This window comes from Trichechus manatus, unplaced genomic scaffold, assembly GCF_000243295.1.
Source record: "Trichechus manatus latirostris isolate Lorelei unplaced genomic scaffold, TriManLat1.0 scaffold00141, whole genome shotgun sequence".
Lineage (NCBI taxonomy): Eukaryota > Metazoa > Chordata > Mammalia > Sirenia > Trichechidae > Trichechus > Trichechus manatus.
Genome location: NW_004444077.1, coordinates 4,351,541 through 4,374,270, shown reverse-complemented (window position 1 = coordinate 4,374,270; position 22,730 = coordinate 4,351,541). Strand labels below are relative to the sequence as shown.

General features: G+C 36.6%; 1 protein-coding gene across 1 annotated transcript in view; it reads left to right on the top strand.

Annotated features, from left to right (window-relative positions):
* DEUP1 (deuterosome assembly protein 1) overlaps nt 1–22,730 on the top strand; it is an 81,219-nt gene that overhangs the window by 38,316 nt on the left and 20,173 nt on the right. Inside the window, exons 6-9 of the mRNA XM_012558162.2 lie at nt 3,353–3,420; nt 3,591–3,696; nt 8,621–8,818; nt 10,923–11,009. Of these exons, the coding sequence (XP_012413616.2) occupies nt 3,353–3,420; nt 3,591–3,696; nt 8,621–8,818; nt 10,923–11,009 (459 nt within the window). The remainder of the gene's footprint in view (nt 1–3,352; nt 3,421–3,590; nt 3,697–8,620; nt 8,819–10,922; nt 11,010–22,730) is intronic.

The following is a 22,730-nucleotide window of genomic DNA, read 5'->3' as shown; positions in this document are numbered from 1 at the left end:
CAAAACCAAGAATAGGATTTTAAAAATTGAATAGTCAAAATGGTGAGGATTATTTTATTGGAAAATGATTCTATTGTTTTAAAGGCAATAATTATTCCTTCAAAGTTGTGGGAACTGCTAGCATTTCTTTGAGGTCTGCACTCAACACAAAATGGCAAATTAAGATCCCTAAAAATGATCTATTGTGTGTCTCATCAAAGATGGTAGAATGCCTATTAGCCAGTCAGCATTATTGAATACTTCATATATAAGCTATATATCATCATCATCAATCATTAATAAATCTATTAGATATTTATGTGTAAGGCACTGTTCCAGTGTGGTGACTTGGTGAGAAAGTCTTCACACAAAGAAAGAATTATGTGCCTAAAAACATAAAAAATTCGTGGAAGAGCAAACCATTCAACCTGTGTCTAGCTGTGGTGTTGTGAAGTGCATTGTAGGTACTTTCTGTAGTGCTATCTTGCAAGGCTAATGCTGAATACCAAACAGGCCACATTTCCCTCAGTACGTGATTTCATCTAGAATCTTGGATTTATTCACATTTTTTTTACCAGTACAGTATTTTTGTTCTGCCTGATTGACATCCTTCATTTAAGTTTGTATTTATTTTGATCTCCAAAGTACATTGTTCTCATTTGAAGGGGATCCTTCAGTTCTAATATTCTGAAATTTGATGAAAAGTTATGTATTTAACTTTTCACAGCTTCCATTATATTTTAGACTTTAGGCATAGTCTTTTCAGGATTCATCTTTCCCACTGAAAATTTCTAATCCTTTTAGCTTATTCTCCTGTGAATGCTGTTTTACCTGCTTTATTATTTTGGTTTCTTTTCTGTGGACTCTTCCTCCTTTACAGTAGTATTACGGTGAAGCAGCCCAGACTACTAAGTAAAGATGCTCCATAGTTTTATAGAAGTCATAGAGTAATATTTTTATCCGTTTTCAGTACCTTTCTCTATAATGCTAAGATTTTTCTTTTTCATTGTAGAAGTATCTTGGGCTGATATGTTCTGGGAATTATAAAAACAATTCTACCTCTCCTTTCCTACATGACAACTGATAGTTCCTTTATATATTTATATTAGTGTTTTATGTTAGCCTGATTTAAATAGGTTTCTTCTTTGCACTTGTCCACATGGAATTTTGACATTTGTTCCATTCACTTTCCAAACTTTGTACATTACTGTGAGGTTTTTACCATTCAGTTCAGCATTCTGCTGCCTTCAGTTGCTTAGGATGAATTAAAAAATAGGAAATTCCATTTTTTCACTTCTTCCAAAGCATAGCAAATAAAAATATGACTGATCCTGAAATAATGTTTTAGAAGAATACAGGATAAAATGGAATTGCTCACAATATTACTAAGTGGGAAACAAAAAGAGTTTTCAAAATAATGTGTACAATGTGTACAGTGTATTCTGATTATAAGGAAAACATATTTATTTATATATATGCAGAAAAGAAAAGACAACTAATATAGAAAAAATGCTAATGATGGTTTTTCCTAAATGATAAGATTACAGGAGTATACTATACTATTCTCCGTTTTCTGCAGTTAACATATATATTTGATGATCAGAAAAAAGCAGTCTAGTCTAGACACATGTACCTCAGGGATACCATTACTAATATATACCTTTTGGAAGGTCTTTTATTTTCAGTCTTTACATTTGTTATGTCTCCATGATTGCTTAGACTTTGTTTTGTGTGTGTGTGTGGTTTAAGTTTTTGATGTGTGGAATTTTTTCAAAAGTTCTTTGGAAGTCTAAAATTGTGCTCACTGCAAGCTAATGGATTAACCATTCCTCAAAACAATGGATTCAACTAGATTAGTAAAGCCGGACATCTGATAGAAAACATGCTGCTTTCTCTGCCTGGTTATCTTTAATTTTGTGTTCTCATGATTTTTATTTTACCCACTTGCCTGATTTGGAAGTGAACATTACTTGCTCATAGTTCTCCAAATTTCCTGTCGGAATTGTACTTTTTATACTAATATCTGCCTTTCCGTGTGGTATCCATTGCTGTTGTTGTTAGGTGCTGTTGCGTTGGTTCCAACTCATAGTGATCCTACATACAACAGAACAAAACACTGCCCGATCCTGCGCCATCCTCACAATCATTGTTATGTTTGAGCCCATAGTTGCAGTCACTATGCCAATCCATCTCATTGAGGGTCTTCCTCTTTTTTGCTGACCCTTTACTTTACCAAGCGTGATGTCCTTCTCCAGGGGCTGATACCTCCTGATAACATGTCCGAAGTATGTAAGACATAGTCTCACCGTCCTTGCTTCTAAGGAGCATTCTGGTTGTATTTCTTCCAAGACAGATTTGTTCATTCTTTTTGCAGTCCATGGTATATTCAGTATTCTTTGCCAACACGATAACTGAAAGGTGTCAATTCTTCTTCGGTCTTCCTTATTCATTGTCCAGCTTTCATATGCATATGAGGCAATTGAAAATGCCATGGCTTGGGTCAGGTGCACCTTAGTCTTCAGGGTGACATTTTTGCTTTTCAATACTTCAAAGAGGTCTTTTGCAGCAGATTTGCCCAATGTAAGTCGTTTTGATTTCTTGACCACTGCTTACCATGGGTGTTGATTGTGGATCCAAGTAAAATGAAATCCTTCACAACTTCGATCTTTTCTCTGTTTATCATGATGTTGCTGATTGGTCCAGTTGTGAGGATTTTTGTTTTCTTTATGTTTTTATGTTGAGGTGTAAGCCATACTGAAAGCTGTAGTCTTTGATCTTCATCAGTAGGTGCTTCAAGTCTTCTTCACTTTCAGCAAGCAACTTTATGTCATTTGCATAACGAAGGTTGTTAATAAGTCTTCCTCCAATCCTAATGCCGTGTTCTTCTTCACATAGTCCAGTTTCTCGGATTATTTGCTCAGCATACAAACTGAATATATATGATGAAAGGATACAACCCCGACACACACCTTTCTTGACTTTAAACGATGCAGTATCCCCTTGTTCTGTTAGAATGACCGCCTTTTGGTCTATGTACAGGTTCCTTATGAGCACAATTAAGTGTTCTGTAGTATCCATACATGGTTGCAATTCCATTTTATAAATTCAGCAGCCAAAGAATGGGTGTATTTGAGTTCTCTAGGTTAGACTGTCAGATATAATCATTTTTTGATCACTTTTATGGAGTAGCTGTTTCCCTTGGATTTCTCTTGGTGTCGTTCCTTTTCTGTATGCAGAACCAAGGCTGATGTATTTCCTGTTTTGATGGGTTCCCAGGCTAGTTTACTATAGAAAGCAGTCTTCTCTTCTTATCCAAAAATCTCATCTACATATGCAGTTTCAGTAAATGAATCTTCCCATTTTTGATGTACAGTTGGAATTCCATATTACTTGCCACCTTTTAAATTTTTTCATTAAGACCAATTGCGCTCACTTAAAGATGTAAGTACTAACGGGATCTGAATGTATTAGAACGTGCAATTTCTGTAACTAGATATGTTTCCAACAAACTAATGACATAACTCTGCAACCTACGATGGTCTAAGTTAACGACAGAATCAAAACAATTTGTCAAGTTAAGCTTAATTTTTATTCATGATTTTAATTTGTAGACTTGAATCATCTTATTCACCTTGTATTAAAGAACCAGAAAGGAAAAGGAAAGAACTGTTTTCAGTGGCTCCAGATCAACCAAATCATGGAAAGGAATTGAACAAGGTATGGAAAATAATGAGCTTCATCCTTCTAGGTAGATCTAAAGTCTTTGAATATAAAGGGGAGAAAAATCTTGCCTCTCACTCCCTTCCTTTTCCTTCTATAGTTTCTTCTAAGATAATAACCTATCAAGCTGTTGATCCCTACATTCTTCGTGTGGTACTATAAAAAACACAAACCTTAAGTCATCCTACTGTCACTGGAGACTGCCCCCTGAGATCTGGAGGGCCCATGGCTCCATGAGAAGTGGTTTATAGCAAGGATGTTGAGAGCACAGACTCTGGTGCTCAGCCACATATTTAGTGCATAAGCTTGGGGAAGCTGCCTATGCAGCTCATTTCCAGGATGGGGATAATTAGTACCTACCTCATATGGTAGTGATGAGGATTAAATGAACTATTAACAGCTACCACTTAAATAGCGCTTTTACTGCATGCCAGGAACTGTTCAAAGGGTTTAACAAATCCTAATTCATTTATTCCTCACAGCCATCCTATGAGTTAGATATTAATATTGTCCCCCTTTACATTTGAGAAAACTAAGGCACAGAGAAGTTAAGCAACTTGACCCAGCATTACACAGCTAAGTGGCAGTTGCCAGATTTGAACCTAAGTGGTCTGGCTCCAGAATCCATACTCTTTCTCTTAGTTAAAATCCATGAGATAATGCATATAAAGTGCTTAGAATAGGGCCTGGCTTAGAAGAAGCACCTAGTCAGCATTGGCTGCTATTATTGTTGGTTATATCCACATTTTTTCCTTGAGTGCCTAACATGTGCCAAGAACTCTGCCAGGAGCTTAGGAATACAAGGAGGATTAAGACCTGGGCAATGTCCTTGAAGAGCCTCTGGTTTTCTATTCTACAAAAAAAAAAAAAAAAAAAGTATTCTCTTCTCCCCCAGTAAAATCCAGTAATGCCTTTCTTTTCCCATGAGTTTACTGCAGATCATATTTACCTCTCTAGCCTTTGGGTTTGAGGATCAGAATGTTCAATACTATATAATCTAGACAATTGTTAAATGTAAGAAAAAGCTGGGCATGGCTTTGACTTATGATCTCGTGCCTTGCTCAGTGCCTGGCACACAGTAAGGGAAAACATTAAGGCTAGGTTCTCTCATAATTGTGTAGGCTCATAGACAGAGCTGTTGTATAAATTCAACAAACATTTATACTGAGCATCTAGTAGGACTATAACTGTTGTCTTAATTTCTGTAGGAGATACAATCGTGAAATACAGATCTCGTCTCCCAAAGAGTAACTGTCAAGGAACTGTTAGAGGTTATGTGTAGGAAGATGTTATGAATTAATGATTATCTTCTTTATATTTTGAACACTTTATACCATGTAATTCCATGAAAGTGATTTTACTGATAATTAAAAATATAACTTAAAAAAAAAACCTGTTCTTCCCTGGTGTCCCAAGTGAATGCATTATGATAAAAAAGATAGATGAAAGCGAACTAAAGTATAGTGACACTGTTCTGAACCTCATAGAAATAGATAGGGTAATAAAACTTTGAGTAATGTGAAGAATCTACTAGTTTGCACAGTTTTGCTATGGAACAAGAGACTATGAGGCACAAATCTCTCTATAGGTTCTTGGAGACCACTAGATTGTGCAATGTTGTGCAGAAAAGGTAACAAATGGATTGCATATAAATAGCTACAGCTTCCAAGAAGTGTTTGTGGGAGAGCATTTTCATTCTCTTGTAATAAAACCAACAAAAGCCATGACTCCTACAAGTGTTTAATTTTCCTTCTCTTTTTTCAGTATAAAGCTATTTTCAGTAATTCATTTTATGATAAAATAGGCATTTTTAATAAAGATAAAAGTCGTTTGGAGCTCAGATAAATTAATCTCATTTAGAAAGAAGCTTTGCAGTATAGCATGTTGCTTTAATATTGAAATGTTGTAAAATAATAAAGTTTACTCCTTTTTCATAAGAGTGTATTTATTTTTTTACACTTTTAAAGTTTCATTTTAAGAGGACCATGTTAAGCTACTCCCGTCAGGGACCTACTAGAGGTTAAATATAGAAAAGGCGTTAGGAATTAATGATTATTTTCCTTATATTTTAAACCCTTTTTTTTCCTCCTCATCTGGCTTCCTTTTTTTTTTAGTTTTGATGAAAATATACACAACAGAACATACACCGATTTAACAATTTCTCCATGTACAATTAAATAACATTGATTACAGTCTTCCATATTTTGAACACTTTTATACCACATAATCCCATGAATCCAGACTGAGACAAACTTTACAAAATAAATAATGCCATTGCCTCATCAAATAAATTGTAAGGGAAAACACTGGAGATAGAATGGACAGATTAAAATAAACTTGTAATATTGTCCTCGGGGTTAGAATATTTAGCTTTAGTCTCCTAGTCTCCTCCCTTGCTCTCAGGATGAATAATTTAGGCCAGTCACTTTCCATCCCTGTGAGTCTTTTCTTTGTTTCGTCTGTAAAATGCTGAGATTTGACCATGTGATTTCTAAAGTCATGTCCAACTCTGAAATTCTAAAAAATTTAGTAGTAAGAATAGATTCAGATGAAGGGATGGTGGCCTAAAGCCTGACGACGGATCAAATTTGCCTTCTGGACACGTGCACATTCATGTTAGGTCATCCCACACTAGGCATCACTCCTAGAACCCAGCTTTTTCTGAAGAGTGAACCACCTTCTAGGGCTCGACCCACAAGAGGTGGCATACTACAATAGGTAAGGTCACAGGTTCTGAAATCAGACCACATTTCACCCATAATTTTCTAATCTGCAAAATAGAGTAATAATGGCCCTGACCTCACAGAACTGTTGTGGGGACTAAATGAAATGATGCATGGAAAGTACTTAGAACACACATAAAAATGTGTTGACCATAGTTAGATTCTGTTTCAAATAAACAAACTCAAAAAACATTTATTACATTTTGGAGCAAATTTTAAATGTGAATACTGACTGAATATTTGATGATATTAAGGAAATATGGTTAAGTTTTTTAAGATATGATGATAGTATTCTGGCTATGTTTTTGTTGTTGTTATTTTTTATTGTACTTCAGGTGAAGGCTTACAGAACAAATAGTTTCTCATTAAACGGTAGTACACGTATTGTTTTATGACATTGGTTAACAACCCCACAACATGTCAACCCTCTAACTTCTCAACCTTTTTTTTTTTGGTGAAAATACACATAGCCAAAGATACACCATTTCAAAAATTTCTACATGCACAGTTCAGTGACATTGACTACGCTCTTCCAATTGTGTTGTTATTCTCACTTAAGATGAAGGCTTACAAAACAAAATAGTTTCTCATTTAACAGTTACTACAAATGTTGCCCTATGACAATGGTTAACAATCTCACAACACATCAACAATATCCATACTCAACCTTGGGTTCCCCATCACCAGCTTCCTTGTCCCCTTCTGCCTTCTGGCCCTTGTCACTGGACTACTGTACCTCGTTAGTCTAATTTGGTTTTACAGGGCTGTCCACTCCCAGGCTGAACGGTGAACCTTGGAGATAACTTCACCACTGAGCTAAAAGGGTGTCTGGGGGCCATACTCTTGGGGTTTCTCCAGTCCCCTTTAGGCCAGTAAATCTGGTCTTTTTTTTTGTGAGTTAGAAGTATGTTCTACATCCTTCTCCAGCTCTGTCCAGACCCTCTGTTGTGATCCTGGTCAGAGCAGTCAGTGGTGGTAGCCTGGCACAATCTAGCTGTACTGGACTCAGTCTGGTGGAGGCCTTGGTAGCTGTGGACAATTAGTCCTGCGGACTAATCTTTTCCTTATATCCTGTTCTCTTCATTCTCCCTTGTATGTGGTTTTTTTTTTAAGAGTCTTTTTTTTTTTTAAAAGAGGTATACTGGAAGGTTTAAAGATGAAATGGAAAAAAAAAAAAAAACCAATTTAACAAGTAAGTGCTCTGAGGTAAATTCATATAAATCTCTTTGTGGATGGCCTCTACTTCGCTCTCTAGCCTTATTTCTCACAGGACTTTGAAGGCCCAGCCACTTCAAACTCCTTTTAGTTCACTGAGTAAGCCCTGCTGTATCTTACTGCATCCTTTGCCTGGGAGCCCTTCTTCATCACTATCTCCTGACTGACTTCATTCATCCTTCAGTATTCAGTTCTGATGTCCCCCTCCTCTGGGAAGTCTGTCCTGACATCTGCTTCACTATATACCCTTGACATCTATTACTACACTGTGTTGTAATTGTCTGTTTATTTTTCTGTTTCTTTTATTAGACTGTGATTTTTTTTTAGGTCAATGATTGTGTACTTATCTCTGAATCTCAAGAATTAGGAACAGTGAATGGTGGGGAGAACAGTTGGAGGTGTTTGTTCAAGAAAGATGTTGAGAGGCTGTACTAAGACAGTGGTTACAGGAATAAAGAGCAAAGGCCTGATTTAAGAGAGGTTGAAGTAGAATGGACAGAATTTGCTGCCCGATTGGATTTGGGAGGATGAGAGTGGAGTGGAGTCCAAGATGATCCAGAAGTTTCTAAATGCAATGGTTAGCCAAGATTAAGAGTGTAAGAGACTACAAAGGCTTAAGCAGGGGAGGAGGTGATGCATTTTTGTAGATACATTAAGTTTGAAGATTATTGTAACATGATTCTGAAAAGCATAATTAGTATCAGTCATAAAGTGCAGCATAATTTAGTCCAAGAATTATGAATTCAAGGCCAAGCATCCTCAATTCTAGTCTCAGTTCTGTCAGTTATTAGCTTTATGACCTTAAGCAAGTAACTTAACCTCTCTAAGCCAAATTTTTCTCCATTAAAAGGGTTTGATAATACTTTCTCCACCTTCCAGTTAAGGTAGGTGTCAAAAAAATATGTGACCATGGCCAGTAAAAGCTTTAAGCGGCTCTATAAATAAAATAATTGTTAATATTTCCTGGAATATATCTGCTGCAGATAAGAAGCCAGCTCTATCAGGAGGAAGAGTACCAGAGCTCTGAGCAGGAAAGAATGAGGAATGAAATCTCTGACCTAACAGCAGAGCTTCATCAGAAGGAGATCACTATAGCAACTATCATGAAGAAAGCTGCCCTTCTGGAAAAAGAGCTAAAAACGGAGTTAGAAATAAAAGAAAAAATGCTAGCAAAACAACAGGTATGCGAGCAGGCAGGACAGCACCTGTCCTAGGCAACTTTCCTGCTCAGTGCTGATAATAGCTCTCATTATTGGCTAATAAAGGTATTGCTTTTCTCAGCATTGTTTCTAAGACTAGCATCACAGAAATGCTTAGTGGCATTACATATAATCTTTGTGACATTTAAAAAAAAAAGTGCTAGCACAAGATAATTAAATCATATTGTAACATTTTCCTGTAGTCAGTACTCTGATCACTTCACATAGTATGATCTAGTCAAAGATTTCTTCCTGAATTTGTTTTCTATAGCTTCCCTTCCATTGACATTTTTATCTTTAAAAATCTATATTCCAGCTTTTCTTAGACACTTCCCACTGCCCCATCTCACATACTTATTTTAGAAGTTAAAAATGAATGTCGAAATATGAAAATCAGTTCATATTTACTTAACATTCACTCAGTGCACAGCATGGTACATGGGGAAAAACAAGCATTGTAACATTCTGCTGTTAAAATACTGCAAGTAACTTCCAAATTCATCATTCAACCGTCCTTCCTTTCTTCTTCCCTTCCTCCCTCTTTTCCTCTTTCCCTCCCTCGTCCCTCTCCTCTTCATCCTTCCTCCTTCCCTTCCCTTCCCTTTCTTCTTCCTTCCTTCTCTCTATTTTTAAAATCCCTCAATTCCTTATTCATCATCAAATTGGTGAGCTGCTGTTGAAAGCATAGGATGTATCTGCTTCTTTCCTCCAAATCTAGACGTTTTCAGAGCTCTGTTCAATACCTTTCTAGGCATATGAGGATCACTTCACACATAGCACAGCTATTTAAATCCTGTTCATTATAAAAACAGAAGAGATTCAGCTTTGCCCAATTATTAGCTTTCAACTGTGATTAATTCATACATTGCACAGGAAAACAGCACAGACAGCGTCTTGGTTATTTAGTGCTGCTGTAACAGAAATACCACAAATGGGTGGCTTTAACAAACAGAAATTTATTTTCTCACATTTTAGCAGGCTAGATATCGGAAATTAGGGCACTGGCTCTAGGGAAGGCTTTCTCTTTCTGTCAGTTCTGGGGGATGGTCCTTGTCTCTTCTCAGCTTCTTTTCCTTGGCTCTTTGGTGATCTTCATGTTGGCATGGTATCTACCTTCCCCCATCTCTGTTCTTTTGCTGCTTGCTTAATCTGCTCTTTTTATATCTTAAAAGAGGTTGATTTAAGACACACCCTACACTAATACTGCCTCATTATCACAACAAAGAAAACTCATTCCCAGATGGGATTATAACCACAAGTACAGGGGTTGGGATTTACAACACATTATTTTGGGGGGACACAGTTAAATCCATAATAGACAGGCTATACCTGCATGGGAAAGAATATTTTACATCAGGTGTTAACAATGATCTGAGTAGTTGGAATACGAATGATTTTTATTTGCACCTTTACACTCTTCTGTATTTTCTAGGTTTTTGTCAGTGAGCCTATATTTTATAATGCAGGAAAGTAAATCTTTTTAAGGGAAGTGTTTTATATAGAAATGAGCCTAGATAAATAAAAAGGCAGATAATACTATGTCTAAGTACCATCAAGTAGAAGAAATCAGGAAAGGAAAAATAAAATAGGAGACAAAATGAAGCAGTCACATTAAAAAAGTAGGAAATTTGGCAGAAATTCTACAAAGAACAGAATTAAGCATGAAAGTCATATATTGTGCATTGTAAAAATTAGGTAGTGAAGAAATTTAATGGACAGTGTTATTCAAGCATGTTTTAAAAATTGTGATTGGTGATAAAATGCATATAATAGAAAAGTAAGTGAGAAATGGAATTTTTGAATTGGAAGGGAAAAAAGTAAATGAGTGATTATTGTAAGTATCTGTCTCTAAGTTAACACTGATACAGAAAAGGGGAGTAAAGTCGGGCCTGCCAAAGTTTTAAGATAGGATAGAAGAACTGAACAAGAATACCTGATTTATGATGATCATGCCTAATAAGAAAAATGTATCTCTTCACCAACACTTCAAAAATACATGTATTGACAAAAATAATAATAATAATTTGAATAGAATTTTAAGTTTTTTTTAGATGAATTTTATATTCACCTAGTAATCTTCTTTCAGGTCTCAGATGTGAAATATAAAGCTGTCAGAACGGAAAACACACATCTGAAAGGAATGATGGGAGATTTGGACCCTGGACGGTACATGGTAATATGCTGAAATCATTCAGTAAATTGAACAAAGAGATTACTTAGTTGGTCAAGATTTACCCAGACATCATTTACTTCCTACATGTTGCAGGAGTTGGGGTGGCAAATAATTTTGTACTTCAGTTGAATTTCTGGTTTTCACTCCTATGTTCTTTTCTTAGATTGGGGTCAATTCTGATCATTTCTCCAAACATTCCAAACATGCTATAGCTTAGCTTTTGCTCTTGTGTTTCATCTGAAATCCTACATCCTATGTGGCCCCATTCAAGTGTCACCCTTTCTTTCCATGAAGCCGTCCCTGAAATCCCAGTCAAAATAAATTGTTCCACCTATACTTGGTTTGTATTTCAGTCTGACTTGTTTTATAGCTTGTCACTTTCCCACTGGATGGCAGGCTCCTTAGGGATGGGGACCATGTTCTATTAATGTTTGCATCACCAGCACCTCACAGCACAAGGGTACAGTAGGTGTTCAGTTGCATGTTGATTGAATAAAAAGAGAGATGAATAAATTAATGATTGAGGATAAGAAGTTCTCGCTTTAACCAGGGGTTCTACAGGTTTACACAAGAGAACTTACATAGGCTGTATGCCTTCCATGTCAATGGTTGCAGATAACACTCCAGGGGTGATTTTTATATATAAATACTAGAATTTTTTTTAATTGAACTAATGAAATATTGTTGATTGTTTAGCATTTATTTCTCTGAAATAAAATAATTTTTTACCATCTGAGGAATGGAGAGGATAAGAGATGAGTATGGTAACTACTTTACCTGGCCTTAGGTTTCTCAGTTGTAAAATGAAGGAGTTGGATTAGGCACTCTCCACAGTCCATTCTTAGGCCATGAAACTATTAAAAAAACCAGTTTCAGTCAAGTCTACCCTGACTCATGGTGACCCCATGTGTGTCAGAGTAGAACTGTGCTCCATAGGATTTCAGTGGTTTACTTTTCAGAAGTAGATTATCAGGGTGATATTATGAATAAATAGAAATATATACCCATGCAAATTATATAATTTGTTATAAACTGAATTATAATTTACATACTGGAAATTTTAGTGCAGTTTTTTTTTTAAATTTTTTGCTTGCTTCCCTTCTCCCCCTTTCCTCCATTCCTCTACCCACATCATACTCCATCCACCAGCTAACCCATTAACTACCCACTGTGTTATTTTGTACTCTCCCCCTCATTCTTGTGTGTGTATTTCAGCACACACACACACACATACCTGTTAGGAGTATTTTAAAAATTAGATCGTATTACATACACTTCTCTGGTCTCTCTTTTGTTCACTCAGCAATATCCCTTGGAAATCCTTCAAAGTCCACTGGTTTAGGTCTATTTCATTCTTTATAATGGCTTAATAATATTCCATAGTGTAGATGTATCAAAAGTTATTCAACTGATTTTCATAATTAATTCAACCATAGTTTATTCAACTGTTCCCAGATTTTTGCCTGAATGAACAATAGCATAAAAATTATCCTTATATATATATCTGGGAATAGCTTCCTAGGACTGGGATATTCAAAGGATATATGTGTATGTTTTCATTTTAATAGCTATTGTCAAATCACGTTTCTACTGTCTCTTTAGGAGAGTATACCTTTTTCTTTCATCCCTACTAGCAATAGGTGTTACTGTTCTTTTTAATTTTTGCCAGTCTGATGAGTATAAAGTGTAATCTCAATAGTACTTTAATTTGCATTTCCCTGACTAAGGTCAGTACCTTTTTGTATATTTATTGGCAATGAGTACTAATATGAATTAGTTATATCCTTTGCTCATTTTTCTGCTAGATTATTTGTCTTTTAAATCTGTTGCTGGGAACTTTGTTTATGATATCTTTTGGCCATACAAAAAGTTTTAACTTTTATTTGTCAAACGTGTCTTTTTGTTTATAGCTTCTTAGTTTTCTTGAATAACAAAGTTCCCCTTCCCCACTACCACTTCCAGATGGTTATATATAGTCTCTTGGATTTTCTTCAAAGATTTTTATATTTTCCATCTAAGGTTTTTTGTTTGTTTGTTTGTTTGTTTTGAGATTGTCTTTTTCATCTAAGTTTTTCATCTATTTGAATTGTAGTTTTACATATGTTACATGATAGGAGCCCAATTTAAATTTTTATATGAACATTAAACTAGGATTATACAGTTTCTCCTGATAACTTCCTGTTGGATTCTATTTGGAATTAAATTAAATTTCCATATTAACTTTGAAAGAATTGACATTTTTATAATAGTAAATTTTCCCATCCAATAATATGACATGGCTTTTTATACCTTATTTTATGTTCTTTAATAAGATCTTACAGTTTCCTTTGTATATGTTCAGTGCCTTTCTTTTTAAATTTATTCTAAGGTGTTTTATAATTCTTTTCACAATTATGAATGGACTGTTTTCCTTTTTCCATATCTATGAGCTTATTGCTAATGTTAAAGAATTATCTTATTAATTCTAGTAGGCTTTTTACTAGAGTTCCTTTTTTTGGGTTTTTTTTTTTTTGAGATATACAATCATATCAACCAAAAAAAAAATTTTTCTACCTACCTAAACTAACACAAACTAAGGTAGAAAAACTAAACAGACTCATAAAAAAAGAAGAGATTGAAGAGGTAATTTTTAAAAAACGCCCAACAAAAAAAGCCCCAGCCTGGACGGCTTCACTGGAGAATTCTACCAAACTTTCAGAGAAGAGTTAACACCACTACTACTCAAGCTGTTTCAGAGCATAGAAAAGGAAGGAATACTCTTGAACTCATTCTATGAAGCCAGCATAACCCTGATACCAAAGCCAGGCAAAGACACCACACACAAAACGAACTGCAGACCAATATTCCTCGTGAACATAGATGCAAAAATTCTCAACAAAATTCTAGCCAAAAAAATTCAACAGCATATCAAAAAAATAATACATCATGAACAAGTGGGATTCATACCAGCTATTCAGGGATGGCTCAACATTAGAAAATCAATCAATGCAATCCATCACATATATAAAACAGAAGAAAAGAATCACATGAACATATCAATCGACACCAAAAAAGCATTTGACAAAGTCCAACACACATTCCTGATAAAAACTCTCAGCAAAATAGGAATAGAAGGGAAATTCCTGGACATTATAAAGGGCGTTTATACAAAACCAACAGCCAACATCATTCTCAATGAAGAGAGACTGAAAGCATTTCCCTTGAGAAAGGGGACCAGACAGGGTGCCCTTTATCACCACTCTTAATCAGCATCATGCTAGAAGTCCTAGCTAGAGCAGTAACAAGAGAAAAAGAAATAAAGGGCTTCCAAATTGGTAAGGAAGTGGTAAAATTATCGCTATTCACAGATGGTATAATCTTATACACAGAAAATCCCAAAGAATCCACAAGAAATCTACTGGAACTAATAGAAGATTTCAGCAAAGTAGCAGGATACAAGATTAACATACAAAAATCAGTTAGATTTCTTTACACCAACAAAGAGAACTTCGAAAAGGAAATCACCAATCACCATTTACAGTAGCCCCCAGGAAGATAACGTACTTAGGAATAAATCTAACCAGGGAAATAAAAGACCTATACACTACAAAACTACAAAACACTACTGCAAGAAACCAAAAGAGACCTACATAAGTGGAAAAACATACCATGCTCAAGGATAGGAAGACTGAACATTGTGAAAATGTTAATACTGCCCAAAGCAATCTACAGATATAATGCAATCCCGATCCAAATTCCAACAGCATTCTTTAACGAGATGGAGAAACAAATCACCAACTTTATATGGAAAGGGAAGGAAAAACAAACAAATAAACAAATCCATTGCCGCTGAGTCGATTTCAACTCATAGCGACCCTATAGGACAGAGTAGAACTTTCCCATACGGTTTCCAAGGAGTGGCTGGTGGATTCAAACTGCCAACCTTTTGGTTAGCAGCCAAACTCTTAACCACCAGGGCTCTATGCCACCAGGGCTCTGGAAAGGGAAGAGGCCCTGGATAATTAAAGTGTTATTGAAGAAGAAGAACAAAGTGGGAGACCTCACGCTACCTGATTATAGAACCTATTATACAGCCACAGTAGTCAAAACAGCCTGGTACTGGTACAACAACAGACACATAGACCAATGGAACAGAATTGGGAACCCAGACGTAAATCTATCCATCTATGAGCAGTTGATATTTGAAAAAGTTCCAAAGTCCATTAAATGGGGAAAAGACAGTCTCTTTAACAAATGGTGCTGTCATAACTGGATGTCCATCTGTAAAAAAATGAAACAATCCATATTTCACACCCTACACAAAAAACTAACTCAAAATGGATTGAAGACCTGAATATAAAGCCTAAAGCGATAAAGATCGTGGAAGAAAAAATAGGGACAACACTAGGAGCCCTAACACATGGCATAAATAGTATACAGACTATAACTAACAATGCACAAATACCAGAAAAGAAACTAGATAACTGAGAGCTCCTAAAAATTAAACACTTATGCTTATCAAAAGACTTGACCAAAAGAGTTAAAAAGGAACCTACAGACTGGGAAACAATGTTTGGCTATGACACATCCAACAAGGGTCTTATCTCTAAAATCTACAAAATGTTTCGACACCTCAGTAACAAAAAGACAATCCAATTAAAAATGGGCAAAGGATATGAACAGACAATTCACCAAAGAAGACATTCAGGCTGCCAAGAGACACATGAGGAAATGCTCGTGATCATTAGCCATTAGAGAAATGCAAATCAAGACTACAATGAGATACCATCTCACCCGACATTACTGGCACAAATCCAAAAAACACAAAATAACAAATGTTGGAGAGGTTGCAGGGAGATTGGAGCTCTTATGTACTGCTGGTGGAAATGTAAAATGGGAAAATGATATGGTTTTCCTTAAAACCATATCGTTTCCTTAACAAGGCAGAAATAGAAATACCATGCGATCCAGCAGTCCCACTCCTAGAAATATATTCTAGAGAAATAAGAGCAATCATACGAATAGACATATGCACACCCATATTCATTGCAGCACTATTCACAATAGCAAAAAGATGGAAACAACCTAAATGCCCATCAACAGATGAATGGATAAACAAATTATGGTACATACACACAATGGAATACTAGGCAAGATAAAGAACAATGATGAATCCGCAAAACACTCACAACATAGATGAATCTGGAGGGCATTATGCTGAGTGAAATAAGTCGGTGACAAAAGGACAAATATTGTGTGAGACCACTATTATAATAAGAAAAGGTTTACATGCAGAAAAAAAATTCTTTTATGGTTATGAGGGTGGGGAGGGAGAAAGAGGGGAAATCACTAACTAGATAGTAGGCAAGTGTCAACTTTGGTGAAGGGAAAGACAACACACAATATAGGGGAAGTTAGCACAACTGGACCAAAGCAAAAGTATGGAAGTTTCCTAGACACATCCATACACTTTGAGAGACCATGTTGCTGGGGCTGGAGGCTGGAGACAATAGTCTCAGGGACATCTAGGTCAATTGGCATAACATAGTTCATGAAGAAAATGTTCTACATCCCACTTTGGTGAGTAGTGTTTGGGGTCTTAAAAGCTTGTGAGCAGCTATCTAAGGTACATCTGTTGGTCCCATACCATCTGGAGCAAAGGAGAATGAAGAAAACCAAAGACACAAGGAAAATATTAGCCAAAAGGACTAAAGGACTGCATGAACCAGAGACTGCACCAGCCTAAGCCAAGAACTAGATGGTGCCCAGCTACCAACAACCACTCTGACAGGGATCACAACAGAGAGCCTGGACAGAACAGGAGAAAAATGTAGAACAGAATTCACATTCACAAAAAAAGACCAGACTTACTGGTCTGACGGAGACTGGAGGAACCCCCGAGACTATGGCCCCCGGACACTCTGCTCACTCAGAACTGAAACCACTCCCGAAGCACACTTTTCAGACAGAGATCAGATAGGCCTATAAAACAAAAAATAACACACCTGAGGAACGCGCTTTTTAGATCAAATGTATGAGACCAAATGGGCAACTCCTGCCCAAAAGCAAGACAAGAAGGCAGAAGGGAACAGGAACTGGACAAAGGGACACAGGGAACTCAGGGTGGAAAGGGGGAGCGTGCTGTCACATTGTGGGGATTGCAACCAATGTAAAAAAAGAATGTGTATGAAGTTTTGAATGAGAAATTAACTTGAGCTGTAAACTTTCACCTAAAACACAATAAAATTAAAAATAAATAGTATGAAAGCAAAAATAGTTTTGTCTCTTCTTTTCCACTGTTTATATCAGTTATTTTTCATTATTATATTTGCTAAAACCTCCAGGAAAATATTAAATAATAAGTGATTACTGGAAAATCTGTCTAGTTTCTGATTTTAATTTAAATGAATTTAGATTTTTCTGTCTAGGATAGTATTTGTTCTTGATTTATGGTTTTTATTACATTTAAGCTGTTTCCTTCTATTCTTATTTTACTTAGAATTTCTACTAAAAATGACTGCTGAGTTTTATCAAATGCCTTTTCAGCATCTATGACTTCATGTGCCTTTTCTCATTTAATTTATTGATGTGTAGTAGACTATGGCTGACAGATTTCCTGATATTGATCCACCTTTGAATTCCCAGAATAAACATTCTTGGTCATACTCCAGCAATTTTGACATATTACTAGATTCTATGTGGTAATATTTTATTTAGAACTCTTCTGTCCATATTCCATGGCTTCCATAATCTATTCCACACTGCCTATCCACCTGTTTCCCTTTAGTGACCTACACAAACCCTCTGCTTGAACTAGACCTTTCTTAGTCTCATCTGCATATGTGATACTCATTCTAATCTTTCTTAATTCCAAGCCTTCACATATGCTTTTTCTTCTACCTTAAAATGTCATTTCCCTTCCTCACATGGCTTAGTTCTGTTAATGCTTCAAGTCCCTCAGCATAAATTTTACATGCTATGCAAAATCTTCCCTGATTTTTCTCTGTTCTGATAAGTGTCCCTTCTTAGAGTCATCTTAAAAAAACAAACCAACCCGTTGCCATGGAGTGGATTCCAACTCATAGTGACCCTATAGGACTGAGTAGAACTGCCCCATAGGATTTCCAAGGAGTGGCTGGTGGATTCAAACTGCTGACCTTTTGGTTAGCAGCCAAGCTCTTAACCACTACGCCACCAGGGCTCCAGAGTCATCATGTTGTTGTTGTTAGGTGCCGTCGAGTTGGTTCCGACTCATAGTGACACTGTCTACTACAGGAATAAACACTGTCCAGTTCTGTGCCATTCTCACAATCATTGTTATGCTTGAGCCTATTGTTGCAGCCACTGTGTCATTCCATCTCGTTGAGGGTCTTCCTCTTTTTTGGTGACCCTATACTCTACCAAGCATGATGTCCTTCTCCAGGGACTGATCCCTCCTGACAACATGTCCAAAGTATGTAAGACATAGTCTCACCATCCTTACTTCTAAGGAGCATTCTGGTTGTATTTCTTCCAAGACAGATTTGTTCGTTCTTTTGGCAGTCCATGGTATATTCAATATTCTTCGCCAACACCACAATTCAAAGGCGACAATTCTTCTTCCGTGTTCCTTATTCATTGTCCAGCTTTCTCATGCATATGATGCGATTGAAAATACCACAGCTTAGGTCAGGTGCACCTTAGTCTTCAAGGTGACGTTTTTGCTTTTCAATACTTCAAAGAGGTCTTTTGCAGCAGATTTGCCCAGTGCAATGCGGCTTTTGATTTCTTGACTGCTGCTTCCATGGGCGTTGATTGTGGATCCAAGTAAAACAAAATCCTTGACAACTTCAATCTTTTCTCCGTTTATCATGATGTGGCTTTTTGGTCCAGTTGTGAGGATTTTTGTTTTCTTTATGCTGAGATGTAATCCATACTGAAGGCTGTGGTCTTTCATTTTAGTCAGTAAGTGCTTCAAGTCCTCTTCACTTTCAGCAAGCAAGATTGTGTCATCTACATAATGCAGGTTGTTAATAAGTTTTCCTCCAATCCTGATGCCACATTCTTCTTCATATAGTCCAGCTTCTCGGATTATTTGCTCAGCATACAGATTGAACAGGTAAAGCGAAAGAATACAACCCTGACACACACGTTTCCTGACTTTAAACCACGCAGTATCCCCTTGTTCTATTCAAACAACTGCCTCTTGATCCATGTACAGGTTCCTCATGAGCACAATTAAGTGTTCTGGAATTCCCATTCTTACTAATGTTATCCATAATTTGTTATGATCCACACAGTCGAATGCCTTTGCATAGTCAATAAAACACAGGTAAACATCTTTCTGGTATTCTCTGCTTTCAGCCAGGATCCATATGACATCAGCAATGATATCCCAGGTTCCACGTCCGCTTCTGAATCCAGCTTAAATTTCTGGCAGTTCCCTATTGATATACTGCTGCAGCCACTTTTGAATGATCTTCAGCAAAATTTTACTTGCATGTGATATTAATGATATTGTTCAATAATTTCTGCATTCAGTTGGATCACCTTTCTTGGGAATAGGCATAAATATGGATCGCTTCCAGTCGGTTGGCCAGGTAGCTGTCTTCCAAATTTCTTGGCATAGACAAGTGAGCACTTCCAGTGCTGCATCTGTTTGTTGAAACATCTCAATTGGTATTCTGTCAATTCCTGGAGCCTTGTTTTTCACCATTGCCTTCAGTGCAGCCTGGACTTCTTCCTTCAGTACCATTGGTTCCTGACCATATGCTATCTCTTGAAATGGTTGAACGTTGACCAGTTCTTTTTGGTACAATGACTCTGTGCATTCCTTCCATCTTCTTTTGATGCTTCCTGTGTCATTTAATATTTTCCCCACAGAATCCTTCACTATTGCAACTCGAGGCATAAGTTTTTTCTTCAGTTCTTTCATCTTGAGAAATGGCAAGCATGTTCTTCCCTTTTGGTTTTCTATCTCCAGTTCTTTGCACGTGTCATTATAATACTTTACTTTGTCTTCTCGAGTCGCCCTTTGAAATCTTCTGTTCAGTTCTTTTACTTCATCATTTTTTCCTTTTGCTTTAGCTACTCAACATTCAAGAGCAACTTTCAGAGTCTCTTCTGACATCCATTTTGGTCTTTTCTTTCTTTCTGTCTTTTTAATGACCTTTTGCTTTCTTCATGTATGATGTCCTTGATGTCATTCCACAGCTCATCTGGTCTTTGGTCATTAGTGTTCAACGCGTCAAATCTGTTCTTGAGATGGTCTCTCCTTTCAGGTGGAATATACTCAAGGTCGTACTTTGGCTCTCGTGGACTTGTGTTCTAATTTTCTTCAGTTTCAGTTTGAACTTGCATATAAGCAATTGATGGTCTGTTCCACAGTTGGCCCCTGGCCTTGTTCTGACTGATGATGTTGAGCTTTTTCATCATCTCTTTCCACAAATGTAGTCGATTTGATTCCTGTGTTTTCCATCTGGCAAGGTCCATGTGTCTAGTTGTCATTTATGTTGGTAAAAAAAAAAAAAGGTGTTTGCAATGAAGAAGTCATTGGTCTTGCAAAATTCTATCCTGTGATCTCCAGCATCGTTTCTCATCATAGTATCATCATAGCATCCTTTAACTACCACTATCATAGCCCTGGTGGCACAATGGTTAAGTGCTTGGCTGCTAATGGAAAGGCTGGGGGTTTGAACCCACCCCAGTTCTACAGGAGAAAAGACCTAGAGATCTGTTCAGGTAGATTACAGCCTAGGAAACCCTATGGGGTTCTACTTTGTCCTGTAGGGTCGCTATGAGTCAAAATCCACTCGACAGCATTCAGCAGCATCATAGCACAACACTGAAATTACCTGTTTACTTGTCAGTTCCCCATCCCCTTGGTAGCAGGCTCATTGAGGGCAATTATGGTCCTGGGTTTACCATTGTACCTCAGTCCTTAGTATGGTGCTTGAATATAGGAGATAGTGAAAAAAATTTATTAGATGAGTGAATAAACAAACGAATGAGTTAATGAATGAATGAATCCATTATATCCTGAATGCTTTCCCTCTATCCTTTATTTACCAAATCCTACCAGTCCCTGCAGATCTAGATTAAATTTTATCTCCTCCATGAATTCATCTCCAATTACTCTGGTCTTATTTATTTCTTTTTTAATTTCTTTAGCAGTGGTAACTGTAACAGTTTAGCACTAAGTTTTGCATTATCTTATTTTTTAGTTGTTTAATGTATTTATGTTTCATCTCATAAGTCATAGCCTTCTTGAGAGCATAAGTGACCTATATATTATACTTTTATTTCCCACAGAGTTTGGTATAGGGTAGGGCTCACTTTTTCTTTGAACATTTTATTGTGTTTTAGGTGAAGGTTTACACAGCAAATTAGTTTCCCATTCAATAATTCATACACAAATTGTTCCATAACATTGGTTGCTATTCCCCTCCCCACCCCCGGCAGTGTGTCAACACTGCCTTCCCCATTTCTCCCTCCTTGCCTTCCCCGTCTCCATTCCTCCAGTTTCCCTGCCCCTCTTTGCCTTTGTTTTTGGGCAAATGTCTGGTATTGTTGATTGTTCTAGCTCAGTGAGCTGTTGTGGATTGATTGGTCTCACCTGCAATCTAAGAGCCATGAATAAGTTAGCCATGGAAACCATTACTAATGCCATTAAAGAGATGGCCAAAGCTTTTTCTTATCTCGCTCCCTGCATGACATATTCTCAGTCCCAATAGCTGATACCATTCATTTATTTTTAAAAAATTGACTTCATACCAGTTACTGTCAAGTAAATTCTGACTCACGGCAACCCTGTGTGTGTCAGAGTAGAACTGTACTCCACAGGGTTTTTAATGGCTGATTTTTTTGGAAGTAGAATCACCAGACCTTTCTTTCAAGGCACCTCTGGGTAGACTCAAACCTCCAGCCTTTCAGTTAGCAGCCGAGCACTTAACCATTTGCTCCACCCAAGGACTCTTCTTTGAGTTCATACTTGGTGCAATATGATTTAACACATAATTATACTTTGTATTGTCTATGCATGTTATTTTGTCTGTCCAATTTTACAGTATTTTTCGTGAAGGCATGGTCTCTTTTTCATATGTAGATTACCTGTATAGCCCTTAGTACATACATATCCAATACATATTTGTTTAAAATTGGTTATTTGGATATCATAAAAATGGAATGCCTTTGGTGTATGGCCTTCTATGTAATGCTTATTAAAATAGTATTTAATCATGTATTTTTCATGTAGGATTGCAGTCCATACAGGGAATCATCTTTAAAATTGCTCTCTATTTTTGTGTGTGTGAAGGTTTGGAATTGATTGATAATTGAAATAGTCCAGCAACTTCCAGAAAAGAAAAATCTCAAGTGTCTATTGAATCAAAGAAAAAAGAGTTATATCTAATTATTTGTTCTTTAGGAATTTATAACCTATTATGTCACTTATTTAGGGCTCATTTATTTAAAAATTTCATGAAGAAAGTGCGTATCTGTTATGTGTTAAAATCCCATAATTAGATTGTTAATTCTTCCTGAAATAATTGGAATGGATAAATGAACTTAGAATTAAATAACTGATGCTTAAATTTTCCCTCAGGCAATAAAAAATAAAATACATCATTATTTTTAGACCTTGTTAAATATGTGGTATTTAAACCAAAAACCAAACCCGTTGCCATCGAGTCAATTCCGACTCATAGCAACCCTATAGGTCAGAGTAGAACTGCCCCATAGGGTTTCCAAGGAGCGCCTGGTGGA